Source organism: Pelodiscus sinensis, chromosome 1 (assembly GCF_049634645.1).
Source record: "Pelodiscus sinensis isolate JC-2024 chromosome 1, ASM4963464v1, whole genome shotgun sequence".
Taxonomy (NCBI): domain Eukaryota; kingdom Metazoa; phylum Chordata; order Testudines; family Trionychidae; genus Pelodiscus; species Pelodiscus sinensis.
In genome coordinates, this window is record NC_134711.1 from 27,037,121 (window position 1) to 27,057,107 (window position 19,987).

Genomic DNA, 19,987 nt, shown 5'->3' on the forward strand with positions numbered 1-19,987 from the left:
ACTGCACCCACAGCGTGAAATAAGCTACACAATTTGAGCTACACAAATTGCATATCTTATTCTGAGTAAATGTTGAAATAGCTTATCTTATAACTTGGCACTGTATACGCAGCACCAAAATAACTCGCTATTCCGAAATGTCCCTTCTTCTTTGTGGAAGAAGGGTTAAAAGACGTCAGAATAGCGAGCCCCTTATATATTTCCAAATAACAGGCACGCCGTTAAGACGCAGGGCAGCTATTCTGGGATACCTCCGATGGCCCAAATTAGCTGCAAGGAGTAGACGCAGGCTTACAGACTAGCAAGGCTACAACTCCGAGACTTGTCTCACCAGAGCTGAGCAGCAGAGCCATGGAAAGAAATGTCGTAAATACCCTCAGGCATCACCTGCAATTTAGCCTCAATTCTTCCCTCCCGGGATGGGGGCTGCAGCCTGGGCCTGTCGGTCAAGCCCTTCCTCTCCCCCCGGGGGGCGCTCGCAGAGACGCGCAGGGCGCGAACCTTCTCAGACTCTCTGCGGGCTGCCAGCAGTCCCTAAGCGCGGCCCGTGGCGGAGAGCAAGTCACGGGACTACAGCTCCCAGCATGCCAGAGTAAAAAAAAAGTCCCCCCCCCATGCGATGGGCTAGGAACCACAGTCCCTGCCCGGGACCGCGGTGCATACTGGGAGATGTAGCTCACGTGGGGCTTATTCGTTTTGCCCACCGAAACGAGGCCCGCAGCCCTCCCGTTAAGCGCGGGGTCTCGGCTTAGTTCAGTTCTCCCCTACTTGACCATCCGCCCCTTGGCGGCGACGGCTTCCGCTTCCGCTGTCCAGGCGCTTCCGGTGCCGCCCTTCCGGCGTGGTGATTTCCGCTCCCACGCTGCCCCGCGCCGAATCATGGACCACAATGGTGAGGAGGGGAGAGGGAGGGAGCCGTATTTATACCCGTCCCCGCCCGGCCGGGCCTGGCCCGGACAGTGCGTGGTGTGGCCTGGGCAGTCGGACACGGGGAGGCCCCACGGGGAGCGGGCCGGAGGAGCGGCCCGATGCCTGGGGCCTAGTGCGGCCTGGACCCCAGCGCCGCCGGCCCATAGTACGGGTGGAGGGGACTCGGCCGGGCTCCGCCGTCCCTGCGCCCCCGAGCCTCCACTCTGACCGCGAGCCCCAGCCTCCGCCGGGCCCTGCCGGGGAGCGGGCACCGATCCCCACCGGCCTCGTTCGGCGCGGCCCCGAGCGGGCGGGGAAGGCCGCTGGGACTGTTGGCCCGGGGAGGCGCGGTCCCCTTCGCCGCCCGCGCAGCTATGGAGCGGGGCGGGGGTGCTGCAGCAGACCCCGGCTACACCTCCCTGCCGTAGCAATGGCTGAGGTTCCTGGGGTCGGGCTAAAGGATCAGGACGCCTTGAACGAACTCTGGTTCTCGGCGTGTAGTTAGCAGAGGCGCAAGTGGCTGCGGATGGGGAGCACCTCGCTGTATCTGCTAAGGTCTAGGAATATACCGTTTGTATAACGTGCTGCACTTTTTCTGTAGCTGGTCAGAACAGGCAGACTCCCGCTTTTGACTTCTGCTGTAAAATAGCATTGCTCTTTGAAATTGGCTGCCCACGAGTGCATATGAAAAGAAAATATTTTATTATAAAAAATGAGTAATGATTTTCCAATATGGGGAACATCTACAATTGGTAATCTTGCCTCTATGATGCACCATTTCCATTTGCCTCTCTGTCCAAACCTGATATCATAGTTAAAATATAGTTGCAGTGTGTAAACTGTTCAGCCAGTGCATCCTCCTCCCATAGAAGTAGGAACTGTTTACTGTTGTGTGCTTTTTACTTTTTGTCTCTATTGTAATAGTGACAAGGTTGAATTGGCTTTTTTTTTCAGATTGTGAATCCAAAAAGAAGGGAGTACTGTCACTTGCTATGGGTTTTGTACAGTGTCTATTACAGGGAGATCTGTTGAGGTCTTTAGGCACTACTATACTAGTATTTTTGGTGATCTCAGTAATCTTTTAATATGACTATCAGTCGTATCTGAAATTGGCCAGCAGGGGTCAATCTAGAATAGCATAGGACACGTTTCCCTAGGGCTGAACAGTTCAGCCACTGTAACTCTTCCAGCCTCTGTAGACCTGCCCAGTGATGGACCACTGTAGCTACTAACAAGGGGATTGGATTGCAAAGTCCCATTGAAAAGGCTTAGTTTTAATCTTTACCTTGTTTAGAATATTCTGAACCTCTTCCCTTAAACATTTTTACATTTCAGCTACAAGCCCTGTCCATATTTTAAACGTAAAACTAATTAAACTTTTGTTTCAAAGTGTTTCATAGCAAAACTTGTTTTTTGTGGTGATCTTTGCTGTCTAGCATGTTTATTCCTGTCCTAGCTTCAAGAGACCTGGAGTTAAAGGTTCAAGACAGGCGGGAATAATTTACAATACTGTTTTTATACGTTTCAGAGTGATAGTTGTGTTAGTCTGTAACTTAAAAAAAAACCAAGTAGTCCAGTGACATCTTAGAGACTAACAAATATATATAGTATCATGAGCATTCATGGGCAAAATCCACTTAAATGGGATCCTGCGGGTGGAGGGCCGCTCTGGCAAGGCCAGGACCTCCGCACCATGGGGAGCTGCTGCAGCCTGGCTGGAAGAAGTGGATTTTGCCTATAAAAGCTCATGATATTATATATATTTTTGTTAGTCTTTAAGGTGCCCCAGGACTACTTGTTGTTTTTATATGTCTACAAACCTGACAGGTACATTCCTTGAAAAACACAATATTTTAAATTATAATCATAGTTGATCCCTGTAAACTTCAGCAGAGCTAACTTGTTACTCTTCTTCAAAATTCTTTGCTGCAGGGCCTACAAGAAACTTCACAGTGCTTAGCATGCTAATAAGTTGAGGCCACTACCCATCATGCTATCATTATTGTCTCATTACCTCTCTGTGTTTCTCTGTTTTCTCTTGTCTTATACTTGAGTCTTAGACTGTAAATTATTTGGGACATGGACTGTCTTTTTCTGTATGTACAGCAGCTAGCATAGAAGGATTCAGATCCATCATTAGCAATTATAGGTGCTACAGTACTATAGATACATAATAAGGATGTAAAAGTGTAGTTGATTAACTGATAAGCAAAAGCTTATAGGTTAATGCTATAAACTACATGCATTTTTCCTCCTCCTCCACACACTTGCCAGTAAATTTTTTAGCAGGCTGGCCAACAGCCTGGCTTGTGACAGGTTCAGGACCTACCCCTGCTGCGGATCTGCATTTAAAGTGTATTAGGAGGCAGGCAGGTAGCCCAGCCCAGTTCCGGCTTGTGCGGGTCTGGGACCTCAGGCCATCCCCTAAACAGGGGCTGCTGCCACCTGCACTGCTGCTTTTTTTTTATCAGACGCAGCAGCACAGGGTAACAGGCAGCCAGTCCCCAAGGGAGCTGGTTTTTAAACTGGCTCCTCTCATGGACCAGCTCCCACATGAAAAGGGTCTTCGTGGGAGTGAGGTCAGAGTACATTGGCTGCTGGCCCCGCCATGAGGGACTATAGAATAGTTGACTGATAAGAATTCATGAGGTTACTTGACTATTCCATTAACTGATATTTAATATCCCTAATAGACAGGGCTCGCCGAGCGGCGGCGAGCTCTGCTCGCCAGCTGCACAGTTCTGCACTTTATGTATGCGCAGATTGTTCCGTGCCAGCTCTTCTGGGGTGCCACAGGCGAGCGAGTAGATTACACTATTTGTCGATCCCTGCTAATACATAATATTTTTATGAACAGGGTCCCAGGTCATTGCCTAGACCTTGTCCTTACCCATTTGTGTGTGTGTGTGTGTGTGTGTGTGTGTGTGTGTGTGTGTGTGTGTGTGTGTGTGTGTGTGTGTGTGTGTGTGTGTGTGTGTGTGTGTGTGTGTGTGTGTGTGTGTGTGTGTGTGTGTGTGTGTGTGTGTGATACATCCATCAATGGTTATTAGCTAGTATAGGCAGGGATCATGTACCTAGTAGAGATGTCACAGCCTGGCCAGGCCTACTGCACCACAGAAATGGGATGCTCCAGCCTGGCCTCAGCAGAACAGCCCTCAACCTTGTGGGATCCCATTTAAATGGTTAAACATAATGTTTAACCATTAACTGATTAAACAGGATTTTACATCCCCAGTCTCTGTAACAAGCTGGGAATGGGTGATGGGATGCATCCCTTCATAATTACCTATTCTGTTAATTCCTTCTGCTGTACCTGGCATTGGCCATTGTTGGAAGACAGGTTACTGAGCTAGATGGACTGTTGGTCTGACACAATATGGCTGTTATGTGTGTTGGAGGATTAGCCTTTAAATTTTCATTTTAGATAAATATGTTATCAATGTATTGGAAAAAGTCTTTGCAGTTCTCTATTTTGCTGTACTTGGTCATGGATGTTCAAAAGATACATGATGTAAGATGTTATAGATTTCAATGTCAAAAGGCTCACTGTGCTCCTCAAATCTAACCTCCTTTATAGTCCAGTCCATAGAGCTTCCTCAAAATAATTTTTAGATCATATCTGTTAGTAAAACATTCCATTTTATTCAGAAATTGTCATTTATGGAAGATGGACCATGATGATAATGGTTTATGCCCATGGCTAATTACCCTCCCTGAAAAAGGCATTCTTTCTAGTCTAGATGAAATTAATGGGTAGCAGGTTTAAAACTAATAAAAGGAAGTTCTTCTTCACACAGTGTGTTGTCAACCTGTGGAACTCCTTGCCAGAGGCGGCTGTGAAGGCTAGGACTATAATAGAGTTTAAAGAGAAGCTGGATAAATTCATGGAGTTTAGGTCCATAAAAGGCTATTAGCCAGGGGATAAAATGGTGTCCTTGGCCTCTGATTATCAGAGGCTGGAGAGGGATGGCAGGAGACAAATCGCTTGATCATTGTCTTCGGTCCACCCTCTCTGGGGCACCTGGTGCTGGCCACTGTCGATAGACAGGATACTGGGCTAGATGGACCTTTGGTCTGACCCAGTACGGCAGTTCTTATGTTCTTATGTAGATATGTCTGGTGTCAACTTCTAGTCATTGGATCACGTTTGTGTTTATTAAAAGAGTGAATTACGTTATACCATTCCTCCTAGACTGAATAGCCCATTATTAAATATAGTTTTAATGTAGCTATTCAGACTGTAATCAAGTCGCTCTTTAACCTTCCCTTTGTTACATTAAATAGGTTAGCTCTGTGTCTTTCTAATCCTATAATGATTATCGTGGCTCGTCTCTGAGCCCTCTGCAGTGCATCAATATTCTTCTTGAATTGTGAGCACCAGAAATGGATACAATATTCCAGTAGAAGTTTTACCTGCATCACATACAGTGAGATAAAACAGCTTCCTACTTAAGATTCCCTTGTTTATGCGTCCCAGGATCACATTAGCTCTTTAGGCCACAGTGTCACATTGGACTCTCATATTCATCTGATTATCCACGGTAACCCCCAAATCTTTTTCAGTCGCTACTTCCCAGGATAGAGTTTCCCATTCTGTAAGTATGGCCTACGTTGTTTGTTCTTAGATGTATACATTTACTTTTAGCCATATTAAAACACATTGCCTGTACCCATCAATCAATTCAGATTGCTCTGAATCAGTGACTTACCCTCTTTATTATTTACCATTCCCCCAGTTTTGTAATCTGCAAACCTTTTACCCGTGATAATTGTTTTCTTCCAGATCATTGATAAAAATGTCAAATAGCATAGGACCACGAGCTGATCTTTATGGGAGAGAAATACATTTTCTCAAAGGTGATTTTCACACTGTTACATGTTGAGACCTGTCATTTTTAATCCACTTAATATGTAACATGATAAATTTTTATTGATCTAGTTTTAATCAAAATGTCATGTGATACCAAGTGAAATGCTTTACAGAAGTTATAGTATGTTATATCAAAACTATTATCTTTATTATCCAAGCTTATAATCTTATAAAAAATCAAGTTAGTTTGTCAAGATCTATTTTTTATAAACCCTTATTGATTTGCATTAATTATTCTTTAATTCTTTATTAATTGAGCCCCATCTTGGTTGCTTCTTTATCTTGTCCAAGTTCATAAACAAACTATGTTTGTCTCCTTGTTTTTCTTGCACATAGCATGTAAAAACATTCCTGAGGGAAGATGCTTTGTTGCACAGTGGTTTTGCACTGGAGCCCTAATCATGAATTGAGGTAGACAGTGCAAGATGCTCTGCAAACCTCCCACAAAAAGATAGTCCCTACCATAAAGAAATTACGCAGTTTGAGAGACACTAATTCACTCCTAAATTAACTTAATTACAGTTATGGCCAATATTGTTGGCATGACCTGACAGTGTAAAAGTATAATGTGATCAGTAGATTAAGATTTTTTTCAAACAAGTAAATTCTGATACAGTAAATGAAGACTTAAACTAGCTTTAATAAAGTCAGTGTTTTCCTTAAAATGTCTTTGGTGAGAGCTAACCCTTTCAGAAACTAATGTATAAAACAACAGAAAAATGACTAACTATATTTTTCTCTTTTGTAGACAATGATTTGCAAGGCACTAATAGTTCTGGATCGTTGGGTGGTCTTGATGTTCGCAGACGAATCCCTATAAAACTCATCTCCAAACAACCCAACAAAACCAAACCTGCACCACGTACTACAAGAAATATGAACAGGATGCCTTCAAAGGCACAGGCTGGTGATGACGGTAAACTAATTTAAATAACTTTAAACCCTTTCCTTATATAGCATTAAACTCTTATTATTTATATTGCAGTAGTGCTTGGAGGCCTTGTTCCATATTGGAGAATAATATGGTAATGCTGTCCAAACATGTAAAAATACCTGATAGAAGATTTTAGGTGCTGCTGCAGTATTAAAAACAAACAAACAAACAAAAAAAACCCTCTCTCCAAAGTGTGGCATTGTTTCAGTTACTTTTCCTTACAAGATGGATTTAAGTCAAGTTGCTCACATTGGAAGTGCTGTAGCTTTTCTTCATTATTGTAACGTAGAACAGCATGTGGTTGGTTTTTTTTTTTAATTGCAGCTTAGATCAGTTCTAATACATACCATAATTTTTCTAAGTGTTTTTCCTCTTTCCTTTCTCATTTCCCCCCAGAAGAATTTGATTATAATGAAGAAGAGCGGTATGAGTGCAAAGGAACTGACATGTTCGGGAATCAAAGAAGATTCCCTGGACACATCTTTTGGGACTTTAAGGTATAGTCATAAATGCAATAGTTCTGATGATACTATATATTAAAATTGAAATCATAGGGACCAACCTAATTCTTACTATTCTCAATAAGAGTGCAGAGCATTCTGCTTATCTTTACAGAAATCAAGTAAAAAATAATCAGTACCACTGCATTTTGACTTCTAGAAAATGTATTCTATGTTCTGCTCAGCTTGTGTAGTTCTCTATTCCTTATTAAATATTTACAAACTTTCAATCATGTTGCTAATAACCTAATGAAATAAGGATCCCTAATGAATGCCATTTTAACAGATAAACTTGCTGGGAGAAAAGGATGATACCCCAGTCCATTTCTGTGACAAGTGTGGATTGCCTATCAAATTGTATGGGCGCATGGTGAGTAGAGCTGTATGGATTGAAAAGTTATCATATTATGAACTAACATAGAATCTGTCCTTTGTTTTGCAAAAGTTCTCAGTGTTCTCATTGGCATATGGATATTTGGGTAGTGCAAGTGTAATATCACGCATAACAGCTACTTAACATTTTTAAAAATAGGAGTCAGCTTACCACTAAGGATGTCTTCTGCTGAGGTCATATGAATGGCCATACTGGTTCAGACCAAAAGTTGCATCTAGCACAGTATCCTGGCTTTCCAACAGTGGCCAATGGTAGGTGCCTCAGAGAGAATGAGCAGAACAGGTAATCGAGATCCATCCCGTTGCGCATTCCCAGTTTCTAACAAACAGAGGCTATGGGCACCATTCCTGCGCACCCTGGCTAATAGTCATCAATGGATCTATCCTATGTGACTTTATTTAGCTCTTGTTTTTGTGCCCTCTTTAAATTCCTGGCCTTCACAACATCCTCTGGCATGGAGTTCCACCTGTTGACTGTGCATTGTATGGAAAAAATGCTTTCTTTTGTTTTACACTTACTGCCTATTAACTTGACCCCTAGTTTTTATGTTATGAGAAGGAGTAAATAATTCTTCTTAATTTACTTTTTCCACACTAGTGATGATTTTTAGAGCCCTCCATCATATCCTCTCCCTAGTCTTCATTTTTCTAAACTGAAATGTTCCAGTCTCATTAATTTCTTCTCATGTGGCAGCTGTTCCATACCCTGATAATTTGTTTCCCTTTTCTCAACTTTTTCAAGATACCTCTTTCTTTTTTAGATGAGGTGACCAAATTTGTACACAATATTCAAAACATGGGTATGCCATGGATTTATATAGAGGGAATAAGATATTCTCTCTTTTATTCGCTATCCCTTTTTTAATGATTCCTAACATGGTTTGCTTTTTTGACTGCTGCAGCACAGTGAGTGGCTGTTTTTCAGAGAACTATTCACAATGACTTCAAGATATCTCTCTTGAATGGTAACAGCTAATTTAGTCCTTAATTAAAGGGTAAAATAACTGTGGAAGAATGACTGATATAGTGCTTGATCCTGCTGTCATTGTAGTCAATTTAAAAGTATCCATGGACTGGGGATGTTAAATATCAGTTAATTGAATAGTCGAGTAACCTCATGAATTTTTATCGGTTAGTCAACTATTTTATAGTCCCTGGAGGTGGGGCTGGCAGCTGCTGTATCAGAGGCAACAATGCAGGGTGTCAGGCAGGAGCTGGCCCATGAGGGGAACCAGTTTAAAAACCAGCTCCCCTTGTGGACTGGCTGCCTGTTGCCCAGTGCTGATGCCTCTGATAAAGAGGCAGCAGAACAGGGTGACATCAGCCCCTGTTTAAGGTGGGTCTGAGCTCCTGGACCTTGCATTAGCTGGAACTGAGCCAGGCTGCCTGCCTGGCTCCTAATACATTTTAAATGCAGAGCTGCAGCAAGAGTAGGTTCTGGACCTGGTGCGAGCCAGAACTGAGCTGCTGGCCAGCCTGCTAAAAAATTTACTGGCAAGGGTGAGAGGAGGGGGTGTGTGTGTGTGTGTGTGTGTGTGTGTGTGTGTGTGTGTGTGTGTGTGTGTGTGTGTGTGTGTGTGTGTGTGTGTGTGTGTGTGTGTGTGTGTGTGTGTGTGTGTGTGTGTGTGTGTGTGTGTGTGTGTGTGTGTGTGTGTGTGTGTGTGTGTGTGTGTGTGTGTGTGTGTGTGTGTGTGTGTGTGTGTGTGTGGTGTCTATAATATTAACCGATAAACTTTTGCTTATCGGTTAATCAACTATATTATTATATCCCTACCGTGGACTTCAGTGGAAGCATAATAGGCCCATTTGGCCTTAAAGCGCTTTATTTTTGTAAACTGAGCATTGCATCTTTCTTGAAGGCTTTTACTGAAAGATGTACTAAGGAGTTAGTAAATACTAGACATTTGTGATATAAGAGAATGCAAAGAATAAAATTAAAATAATGAGTATAGATTAATAGATGCTGAGAGATCTAACTTAATGGCTTAATTGTTTAAAAAAATAGTATTGCCTTTTGATGCACTTAACTTTATAGGCCTAATCCAGGCCAACCAATCTTTATCATTAAGATGCTCTTGGGAGCTGTTTTTAATTTTATAGATGGGGTAGACAGTTGTGTTGTGTTGAGTTGTCTTTCCTTTTACTCACCTGCTCCTTGTGCCATGTTGGAAAGCACTTCAGGAATGTTTGATATTTTTTTTAAAGAGCTTGTCTGTACTATAGTTGTAACCAAATCAGGAGGAATGGTTACACTGGTTTATGCTGTTGCCCATTTAAAAATTGTGCAGACTGATTGCAACTATGTCTCTGTAATGGGTTTTGTAATGTAATGGACTGTTGAGTGTTATAACTTGCCTGTGGATGACATTAAAACACTTATACTACATCTTTGAACCATGGTTTTACTGCCTTTGGAAAAACTGTGTGGTAACTTGATTCCTTCAGTCATTTATAGCTGTAGTACAGATGAAGTCTGATTATTCAGTTTTAATGTCAAGGCTCAGCTCTGCCAGTTAAGAACTTTACAGGCTGCACTGTGAACTAAACTCTGCTATTTAGTCTCTTTCTTATTTTAAAGAATGTGTGAATACCAGTCTGTTTTGTTTGGAGAACTGTACCAGTTAGCAGGATGTGGATGTTGGGCACTGACTGTTAAAATACTGTGTCATGTTCAGTTGTGCCTTCTCTGACCTGTCACAGAACTTGAACTATTGCAACTGCCAGGATGAAATTTTCAATTTGATTTGGAGAAGCACAAGCTTCATTCAGGTTAATGTGTGCAGTTACATGGGAGATTCAGAAGCAATGCACTAAATCCTACTGAAAGGACTACATTTAAGCAGGGAGAGCGTAGAATGCCATTGCTATAGCATTAAGTACCATTTGTAGTATTGCTAGGTCCCAGTAGCAGTGGAAATACACTGCTGTGGTTTCCATAAGGGCCTTGCTTGCTGTGATAGGAAGAGCTTTTGGTGCATTCTTTATTCAAAGTTTTGCTCATACCTTTTGCATTTCCTTTTTAATGGACTTTCAAATATTAGTTTGAAAAAGACAGTGTCCAATCAGAAGTACTTCATATTTTGTTATACATAGCTGTATCTTGTCCATTTCCCAGCACCTACTTCACAGACAACGCAAATGTAAGATTTTTTTTTTTTCCAGGAATACATAATAGGAAAGCATCTGCATGAAGGAGGAATGTCACAAAACGTATTTAATACATTCTATAAATATCCTCATAGACTCATAGACTTTAAGGTCAGAAGGGACCATTATGATTATCTAGTCTGACCCCCTGCACAGTGCAGGCCACAGAATCTCGCCCACCCCTCTTAGAATAATCCTCTCACCTATGTCTCAGATATTGAAGCCTTCAAATACTTTGAAGGCCCCAACATGCAGAGAGTCCTTCAGCTGTGATCTGTGCCCAATGCTACAGAGGAAGGCGAAAAACCTCCAGGGCCTCTGCCAATCTACCCTGGAGGAAAATTCCTTCCTGACCCCAAATATGGCGATCAGCTAAACCCTGAGCATGTGGGCAAGACTCACCAGCCAGACACCCAGAAAGTTCCCTATAATGAATGGTCAATTAGTTACCAAGATCATGTTATTTCATCCAACCATCCTCTTATCATAGAATCATAGAACTGGAAGAGACCTCAGAAGGTCATCAAGTCCAGCCTCCTGCTCTAGGCAGGACCAATCCCATCTAAATCAACCCGGCCAGGGCTTTGTCAAGCCGAGACTTAAACACCTCTAGGGATGGAGACTCCACTACTTCCCTAGGTAACCCATTCCAATGCTTCACTACCCTCCTAGTAAAATAGTTTTTCCCAATATCCAATCTGGACCTCTCCCACCACAACTTGAGACCATTGCTCCTTGTTCTGCCATCTGTCACTACTGAGAACAGCCTCTCTCCATCCTCTTTGGAACCTCCTTTCAGGAAGTTGAAGGCTGCTATCAAGTCCCCCCTCACTCTTCGCTTCTGCAGACTAAACAGACCCAAGTCCCTCAGCCTCTCCTCGTAGGTCATATGCTCCAGACCCCTAATCATTTTGGTTGCCCTCCGCTGGACCCTCTCCAATGCGTCCGCATCCTTTTTGTAGTGGGGGGCCCAGAACTGGACACAGTACTCCAGATGTGGCCTCACCAAAGCCGAATAAAGGGGAATGATGACATCTCTGAATCTGCTGGCAGTGCTCCTCTTAATGCATCCTAATATGCCATTAGCCTTCTTGGCTACAAGGGCACACTGTTGACTCATATCTAGCTTCTCATCCACTGTAACCCCCAGGTCCTCTTCTGCAGCACTACTACTTAACTGGTTGGTCCCCAGCCTGTAACTATGCTTGGGATTCTTCCGTCCCAAGTGCAGGACTCTACACTTGTCTTTGTTGAATCTCATGAGATTTCTAGTGGCCCAATCCTCCAATTTGTCTAAGTCACTCTGGACCCTATCTCTGCCCTTAAGCGTATCTACCTCTCCCCCTAGCTTAGTGTCCTACTGGCTTACACACAGTGATTTAATGAAGCGATTGTTTGTGTCTCTCCAGATACCTTGCAAGCATGTGTTCTGCTATGACTGTGCTATATTACATGAGAAGAAGGGTGACAAGATGTGTCCAGGGTAAGTTCACTACAGATTTATTAAAAAGGGAGAATAATTTAAATTGCTTAGCCCTACATGCATCTTGATCAACGTATATAATCTTTGGTGGAAAAAAACAGTTCAGTAGAAAGAAGCAGCAAAGAACATCAAAGAATGTTTTTGCTGCACCAGATGGGTTTTAGTTTGGCACTACATAGTATCCCTGATATCGAGAGTTTTAATTTTACTGTTGATGTTTAGATGGTATTTTAAATAAGTGGTTAACATATTTTTGTTCATTATTCCCATTATTACCTGCAAAAGAGCGAATGACAGCGCACTAATAATTGAGGCTCCTTTAATAATTGTGTACCTTAATCTCAAAGCCCCTTTTCTTTTGTGAATTTTGAGACATTGTACAGATTATGGCAGGTCTGTTTTAAACTTCACCTCAGGAAATGTTGAAGTACTTTAACTTTGTTTCTGCAGGAGAATGTCTAATTTTGAAATAGAACTTAATTTGAATTAAAGAAAAAAGCCTTTTAGTTGCATTGGCACTAACAAATGTCTTTTCTGATCTGTAGACTCATGCAACGATCATTGACTTCAATGTAAACGTTTCTAAATTCAGAGCTGTCAGTGATGATGATAAACCAATGTTTTTTTTGTTTTTTTTAATTTAGCTGTAACGATCCTGTGCAGCGAATTGAGCAATGTGTGCGAGGGTCTCTCTTCATGTGTAGTATTGTTCAAGGGTGCAAGAGAACATATTTGTCTCAGAGAGACTTACAGGCTCACATCAACCATCGACATATGAGAGCTGGAAAACCTGTTACTCGTCCTCCACTTGAACCTGTTCATCCTCCTATTGCCCCACCTCCTGCTGAAATTCCTGAGCGTTTTATAATGCCACCTGATAAGCATCATATGAGCCATATTCCACCAAAGCAGCACCTCATGATGCCTCCACCACCTTTACAGCATGTGCAACACGAGCATTATAATCAACCACATGAAGACATTCGTGCACCCCCAGCAGAGATGTCAATGGCTCCACCACCACCTCGCCCGGTCAGTCAGGATACGTTTCGTATTTCCACAAGAAAACACAGCAATTTAATAACTGTCCCTATTCAGGATGATTCAAATTCAGGTGCTCGAGAACCACCTCCACCAGCCCCAGCACCTGCTCATCATCATCCTGAATATCAGGGTCAACCAGTGGTAACCCATCCTCATCATATTATGCCTCCACAGCAACATTATGCACCACCCCCGCCACCACCACCTCCAATAAGCCATCCAATGCAACATCCTCCCCAGGCAGCAGGTACTCCTCATATGGTTTATAGCCAAGCTCCACCACCACCGATGACCTCTGCTCCACCACCAATAACCCCTCCCCCTGGACACATAATTGCCCAAATGCCACCATATATGAATCATCCTCCTCCAGGACCTCCCCCGCCTCAACATGGTGGCCCACCTGTAAATGTAAACGCACCCCCTCCCCATCACTATAATCCTAACTCTTTGCCGCAGTTCAGTGAAGATCAAGGAACTCTCAGCCCTCCTTTTACACAGCCTGGGGGAATGAGTCCGGGGATATGGCCAGCTCCAAGAGGGCCTCCTCCACCCCCAAGAATGCAAGGTCCACCTTCTCAAGCCCCACTTCCTGGACCACACCACCCTGATCAAACCAGATATAGACCATATTATCAATGATATTAACAGTAATTTGAACTGAGTATATTGTGAGAAGGAAAAACTATATACAGCAGCCTTTTAATGAATCTGTTTTGGGGTCTTTTTTGTTTTTTCTTTCAAAGAAATACAGTTGTTGTGACTAACACACTCTGGGGACTTGAAACTTAAATGATTTTTTTTATACCTTGACCGTAGGACTCTGACTTGAAATATACTGTAGTGCTAAGATAAGTGGCTCAGTAGACAACAGCTACATTTTTAACAGACTTTGTGTCCCTAGTGAGGTTAAACTCTGACAGATGGTCATTTGTAATATTATTTCCTGAAAAATTGAACATCCATTGTATCACTCTATTGTTTTTGTTAAATTCAATGTTTAGTTTTACTTGTGATACTTTTTTTGTTAACCTGTGTACAATAATTAAATTTAAATATGGTTGTAAAAATGCTGGGGTTTTATGTGAATTTGAGCGCAGACACACTTTCTGGAAAAAAAAAATTCATGTTTTGACATGAGTACTTTCCTATCTGGCATCCTAATAGCATGTTCAGTGTAAGAGACATTCATACCTTATCAGTATCCTTGATGGGACAAGTGTAAAGATCTATAAATCTGAAGTGTAGTATCATGGTTTTTTTAAATTTTGAGGCAACTTTGGAATCACAGAGTGAATGATATGAGGAAAAACACAGTTTTGATGATCACATGAAGTCATATCTTAACATTTTAACATCTTATTTTCTTAGCTCACTATTTGTTTGGAAAATTCGGATTAACGTTAGATCTCATACACTCCCCACTGCTGTTGAATTCGTGTCTTGTACATTTACTCAGGGGGTCCTTTCACATTACAGGTGCTATTTACCAACTTACCACATTCATAATATGGAGGAACATAATTTTTGGGGACATAGTGTTTACTTTCCCTATAGAAATGGTAATGTTGAGTAGAAAAGCATTCTCCGTTAATAACTTGGAGGTAGGGAATCTGACATCACTTACGGAGATTAAAAATACATACGTATAAATCATGTCAAATTTAGGTGGTAGATTTGAAGAAGCAGCTGACCATTTACAGGACATAATATGTTTTAACCTGGCCTAAAATAGACTTGACAGATGCTGTCAGATCTCGGTAGGCCCCAAATTTAGGCTTTGTAAAACTTTTTATTTAATCCTTTGAAAAAATGTGAGATAAATAGGATATTTAACGGTAGTTGTGTTAGCACAGGAGAGCTGGAAAATGAAGTTGTTTGCACTGCTTTCATTGTACAAGCAGGATGCTTACTTTTTACATTACAGCCAATACTAGTATTGGAAAAATAAACATTTAAAAAAAAACTTTACAAAATTAAGTGGGTATAGAGGTAACAATCTATTTTTGACCTTTGTGTCTGGTTTCACATCATGCTTCTAAAACAATGTAGTTCCATCTACTTATGGAATTTTTTCAAAGGCTTAATTTATTTACTTCCATAAGTTCTCTTTTTGCCTTTCACATAGTATGAGTTAGTGTTGAGCCTAAAAGAACACCTGTTGGCTGAACATTCCAAACTTTATAATTTTAAACATTAAATGAGTATTATATAATACAAGCACCCTGTTGTAAGGCTTGTGGTCTGTTCTTGAATCTGCCACTGATTTGCTGGGTGCCCTTGAGAAAATCACTTAGGACCTGAGTTTTGAATTTAGGTGCATGTGAATTCCATAAGGAGCGGGAAAAGCCAATACTTCTTTTTTTACATAAATAGTATTGTCTATTTGTCCAGTTACCTGTGCAGTTGTAGTATGACTGACTTTAAAAATAAAAGCTTTCTTCCCTCAGCTTCCCTATCTGCAAAATAGGAATAATACCCACAATTGTAAAATGTTTTGATGTCCTAGGAAGAAAGGTGCAAATTATAATGTAGGGGTAGTTGAAATTTTACCATTTCAGTGGGAGGGGAGGAGAGTTACTCAATAAGAGTGTTTTGTTTCCATGGTTAATAAATATGCAGGGTACTTCAAAGGTACCCCCTTTATGTTACAGAATATTTTGTTAATTATTAAATCATTCACAAGCTAATATCTTCAGCATATTTCAGTGTACACACAGGAACCTATCAGGTAATTTCCCCAGTCTTAGGTGGGAACTCGTTTATCTAAGGTTTCTTAAGGAATTTTATTTAACATTTTATTAAAGACCAGCCTATACTAGACAAGTATTTAATATTTTTATTGGCTTTTAGATGGGTCTGAGGCAGGCTTCATTATATAGAGATTTTATATATTCATTAATTTATTATATATTACTTTATCTAGAAGTTTAGAATTCTAGATGGATAAAGATAAACAAGCCAACGAGTAGGTTATTATTAAAAAGATTTGTGTTCAGCAGATAACCCAATTTTATTCAGAACTTGTTTTCCTTTGACAAACTAAACAAAGGTGTAAGGTGCTTCTGTTGAAATTGTGGCAATCTCTTAATTTAGTGAACCTCATGTATATTAAGCAACCAATGGTTTTCTTTAGGTGATATGAAAAATTTTCTGAGATTTCCATTAAGGGGCCTAGTTTTAATAATAGTCTATATTGCATTCTTCATCATGGGGTCAAATCCAATGCTTACTGAAGCTAATACAAGGTTTGGGTAACTGACCCTTTATCCTTAGGAACATGGTTAATGTACCACACTGACTTGTTTTCCTTTAAATCACTGGTAAAATTCTCTTGTTGATTCCTGTTAGAGTTGTTCTGCTGTTTTATTAAATATTTAAGGGAAAGCCACAGTTTGACAGCTCAGCAGATAAACATGTCACCTTGGATGAAGTATGAAATATTCTTCCTTTTTAAAAATTAAGGAAAATTAGATCTGACTTCCATTAATATCAATGAGAGTCTTTCTATTGACTAATGAAAGTGCAATTTAGGTTTTTGTGCTGGAGGTGGCCATTACTGAATAATTCTCACATGTAAGCAGAAATCAGACTTGAGGAACACATAATTGATGGAACAGTTGTGAAAGAAAGTGCATGTCCAAAACCTGCTCGCTTAGGGTATGTCTACACTAGCCCCCTAGTTCGAACTAGGGAGGCTAATGTAGGCATTTGAACTTGCAAATGAAGCCCAGGATTTAAATATGCGGGGCTTCATTTGCATGTTCCCGTCCAGTTGCCATTTTTAAATGCCACTAGTCTGGACTAACTGCCCGCGGTAGTTAAATGGTAATTCGAACTAAGTCCTTAGTTCGAATTACACATCATTCCAGGAGGAGCAACAGGTAATTCAAACTAAAGGCTTAGTTCGAATTACAGTTTAACTGCCCCGTGTAGCTGCGGGCAGTTAGTCCGACTAGTGGCATTTAAAAATGGCGACCAGACGGGAACATGCAAATAAAGCCCGGGATATTTAAATCCTTCATTTGCAAGTTCGAATGCCTACATTAGCCTCCCTAGTTTGAACTAGGGGGCTAGTGTAGACATACCCTTATTTACCTTTCTGTAACTGAGTACATCAGTATATCTGAGAGAAGAATTGAGACCATTTTCACATGTGCCTAGAACAGGGGTTCTCAAACTTTGTGATACCGCGACCCCCCCCTCCCAAGTTGATCGCAACCGCCCTCTAAGTCGGGACCCACAGTTTGAAAAATGCGGACCTAGAAGCAACAGATTTGCAGTTTAGTGGCATTGGTTGGAGTGCTGAGTTACTCAGAATGGTACTTTTCAGAAAAACTTACTTCCAATACTAAATTCAGAAATGCTCATTGTCAATAAAACCACCTGCATATGATATATTTCACAGTCTTAAGTCATAGTGACAAGTGCTGCTTACCCTGGGAACTCTTGAGATTCTTGGCTTGAATGAAGTAAGTACAGTTGCTTTGTAAAGATAAAATAAAGTTGTTGAAGTGGTTCATGGTTTAGTTTGACTCTGAATAACAAATAGCCCTTAAGGTCATATGTGCTGCATTCATTCACAATATATTGCTACCATTCAGAAATAGCTCTCATGTTTTCAACAGAACTCTGACTACATTATACATTGATTAGCCATTCTGAGATCTTATAGCCACATGTGGACAAATAGAATTGCTAGTGTGCCAATCACTTAAACTGATGAGAATGAAACTTCCAGACTGTTACATGGTTCAAAGAAATTCTTTTAATTGGTAAGAGGCTCAGGATGATATTTTGAAAATTATCGGAGGAATTTGGACCACTACTTTTAGACAGCTGTAAAATCTTTACTGAGATTTATAATTGTGTGTTCTCTTTCCCTGAAGGATTGGTGACAATGGCACATAATTTGCACTCATGCCAAAAGTAAGAATGAGTTCTCTCCTATGTAGGGTGGATGCTTTAAAGCTCACTGCTTGCATGTATGTTAAAACACAATGTTATTTATTTATTTATTTTTAAATAAGAAACATATAACTGTTGTAACTGACTCAGGAAATCTTTTTTTGTCTCTGGCATAGTTCAATCCAATGCACAATATTTCTGCATCTGACTTTCTTTTGCCTTTAAGGCTAGTGGGATGACAATTTCATTCTGACAAACTCTGAAGAGCTTGTTTTTCATTACTTGGTTATTTTCAAATGTAGCAAAACAGGAAACTGTTTCTCTTCTGTGTTGCATACTTTAGGTCCTTTCAAAGGACTAATTCAGCAACATTTGTTTGTATCTAGTTCAAATATAGCCTTTCTATTTTACCAAAATGTTCCAGAATATATTCTAAATTCATGGGTTATGTCTGTTTTGGTGCCAGTTCTCCAGTAAGTTATTTAATTGTCTTTTTCTGTTTGGACACATATTGTGGCAGAATAGGTAAAATCTGCCAATAGAAGAAGAGTAGTGGAATATAATTTCAACAAGTATCTAATGCATATGAAAAATGTGAATATCTCAGTTTTTAAATATATTACACTGTGAAGTTACATGTAGTATACAGTATACTTTGTAAGTCTTGAGTTTATTTTCTTTTGGTCTGAATGTCGAATTAGGATATTTCATGAATTGCATTTCCATTCTGCCAGATTTAGTTATTTTATGAGTTAAGAGTTCTTACTCAGTTGTTATTGATCATTTCTGCCTTGCAATGATACACTGATAACTGATTTTGCAGGTATATTATAAACATACTGGCTACGTCTAGACTAGTATGATTTTCTGGAAATGCTTTTATTGGAAAAGTTTTCTGTTAAAAGCATTTTTGGAACAGAGCTTCTAGATTGGCACGGACACTTTTCCGCAAAAGCACTTGTGGAATCTCCATCACTGGAGATATTTAAGAGCAGGTTAGAGAGACATCTATCAGGGATGATATAGACCTTACTTGGTCCTGCCAGGAGAACAGGGGACTGGACCTGGTGATCTCTTAAGGTCCCTTCTAGTTCTAGTATTCTATGATCATCATAGGCTAGCTGGTCACCGCAGTCTAGACCTTGCAGCTTTATGTTTAGGATGTTCAGCTCTTGTATTATGTCAACAAGGAAAGCAAGATCTGTCATCCGTTTGCCATCTTCAAATTCTGGTACAGGCATTTTAATCTCTTCCACGAATCTTTTCACCTGTTTTCAATTCAAAGAATCTCTTTAAAGCAGAGCTCCTGCTTAGCCAGTGCACCTCAGTGAAGTACAGCAAGTCACTACATTTAGATTCAATTTCCTTCAAGAAAGCACAAAAGTATCATGCTTCAAGCCCCTTGAGCAAATGTAATTCACGTATTTCACAACTGCCATGACATTCTCAAATTTCAAAGATTTTCAAAGACCTGTCGAAGTGCTTGTTGTGAATGATGCTGTGTAATGCTGCTAGTTGCTCAGTGTTTTGCCCTTCCACCTTTCTTGTGTGAGTGCTAACAAACCATTTGTGACCAATCACTGCTGGGGCCCTATCAGGGGTTAGGGTTGCTAACAAGAAGTGCCGTGGCAAACTGTGTTGTGCTAGTGCTTCTGAGAGACAGTGAAAAATGTCACAGGCTACTGTTCTACCATATATTGTTGACAAACTGAGCAATTCTTCAGTTATTGCAAAGTTTTCATCAATGCCTCTCACAAATCACAAGCTGTGCACTGTCAGCCAAATCAGTGCTCTTCTCA

General features: G+C 40.8%; 1 protein-coding gene across 6 annotated transcripts; it reads left to right on the plus strand.

Moving 5' to 3' along the window:
• Positions 1–738: 738 nt before the first annotated feature.
• CBLL1 (Cbl proto-oncogene like 1) lies at positions 739–14,350 on the plus strand. 6 transcript variants are annotated; one of them, XM_075927202.1, is made up of 7 exons: positions 754–892; positions 5,693–5,766; positions 6,528–6,695; positions 7,110–7,210; positions 7,500–7,583; positions 12,163–12,236; positions 12,881–14,350. In XM_075927202.1, exons 2-7 carry the CDS (start codon positions 5,706–5,708, stop codon positions 13,920–13,922), a joined length of 1,530 nt encoding a protein of 509 aa, XP_075783317.1. In that variant the 5' UTR covers positions 754–892; positions 5,693–5,705; the 3' UTR covers positions 13,923–14,350. The 6 variants fall into 6 exon arrangements, with proteins under 6 accessions (XP_075783347.1, XP_075783350.1, XP_075783317.1 ...); XM_075927223.1 differs by having other exon boundaries at positions 7,113–7,210; XM_075927215.1 differs by lacking the exon at positions 754–892 and adding an exon at positions 3,927–5,504.
• The last annotated feature ends 5,637 nt before the right edge of the window (positions 14,351–19,987 follow it).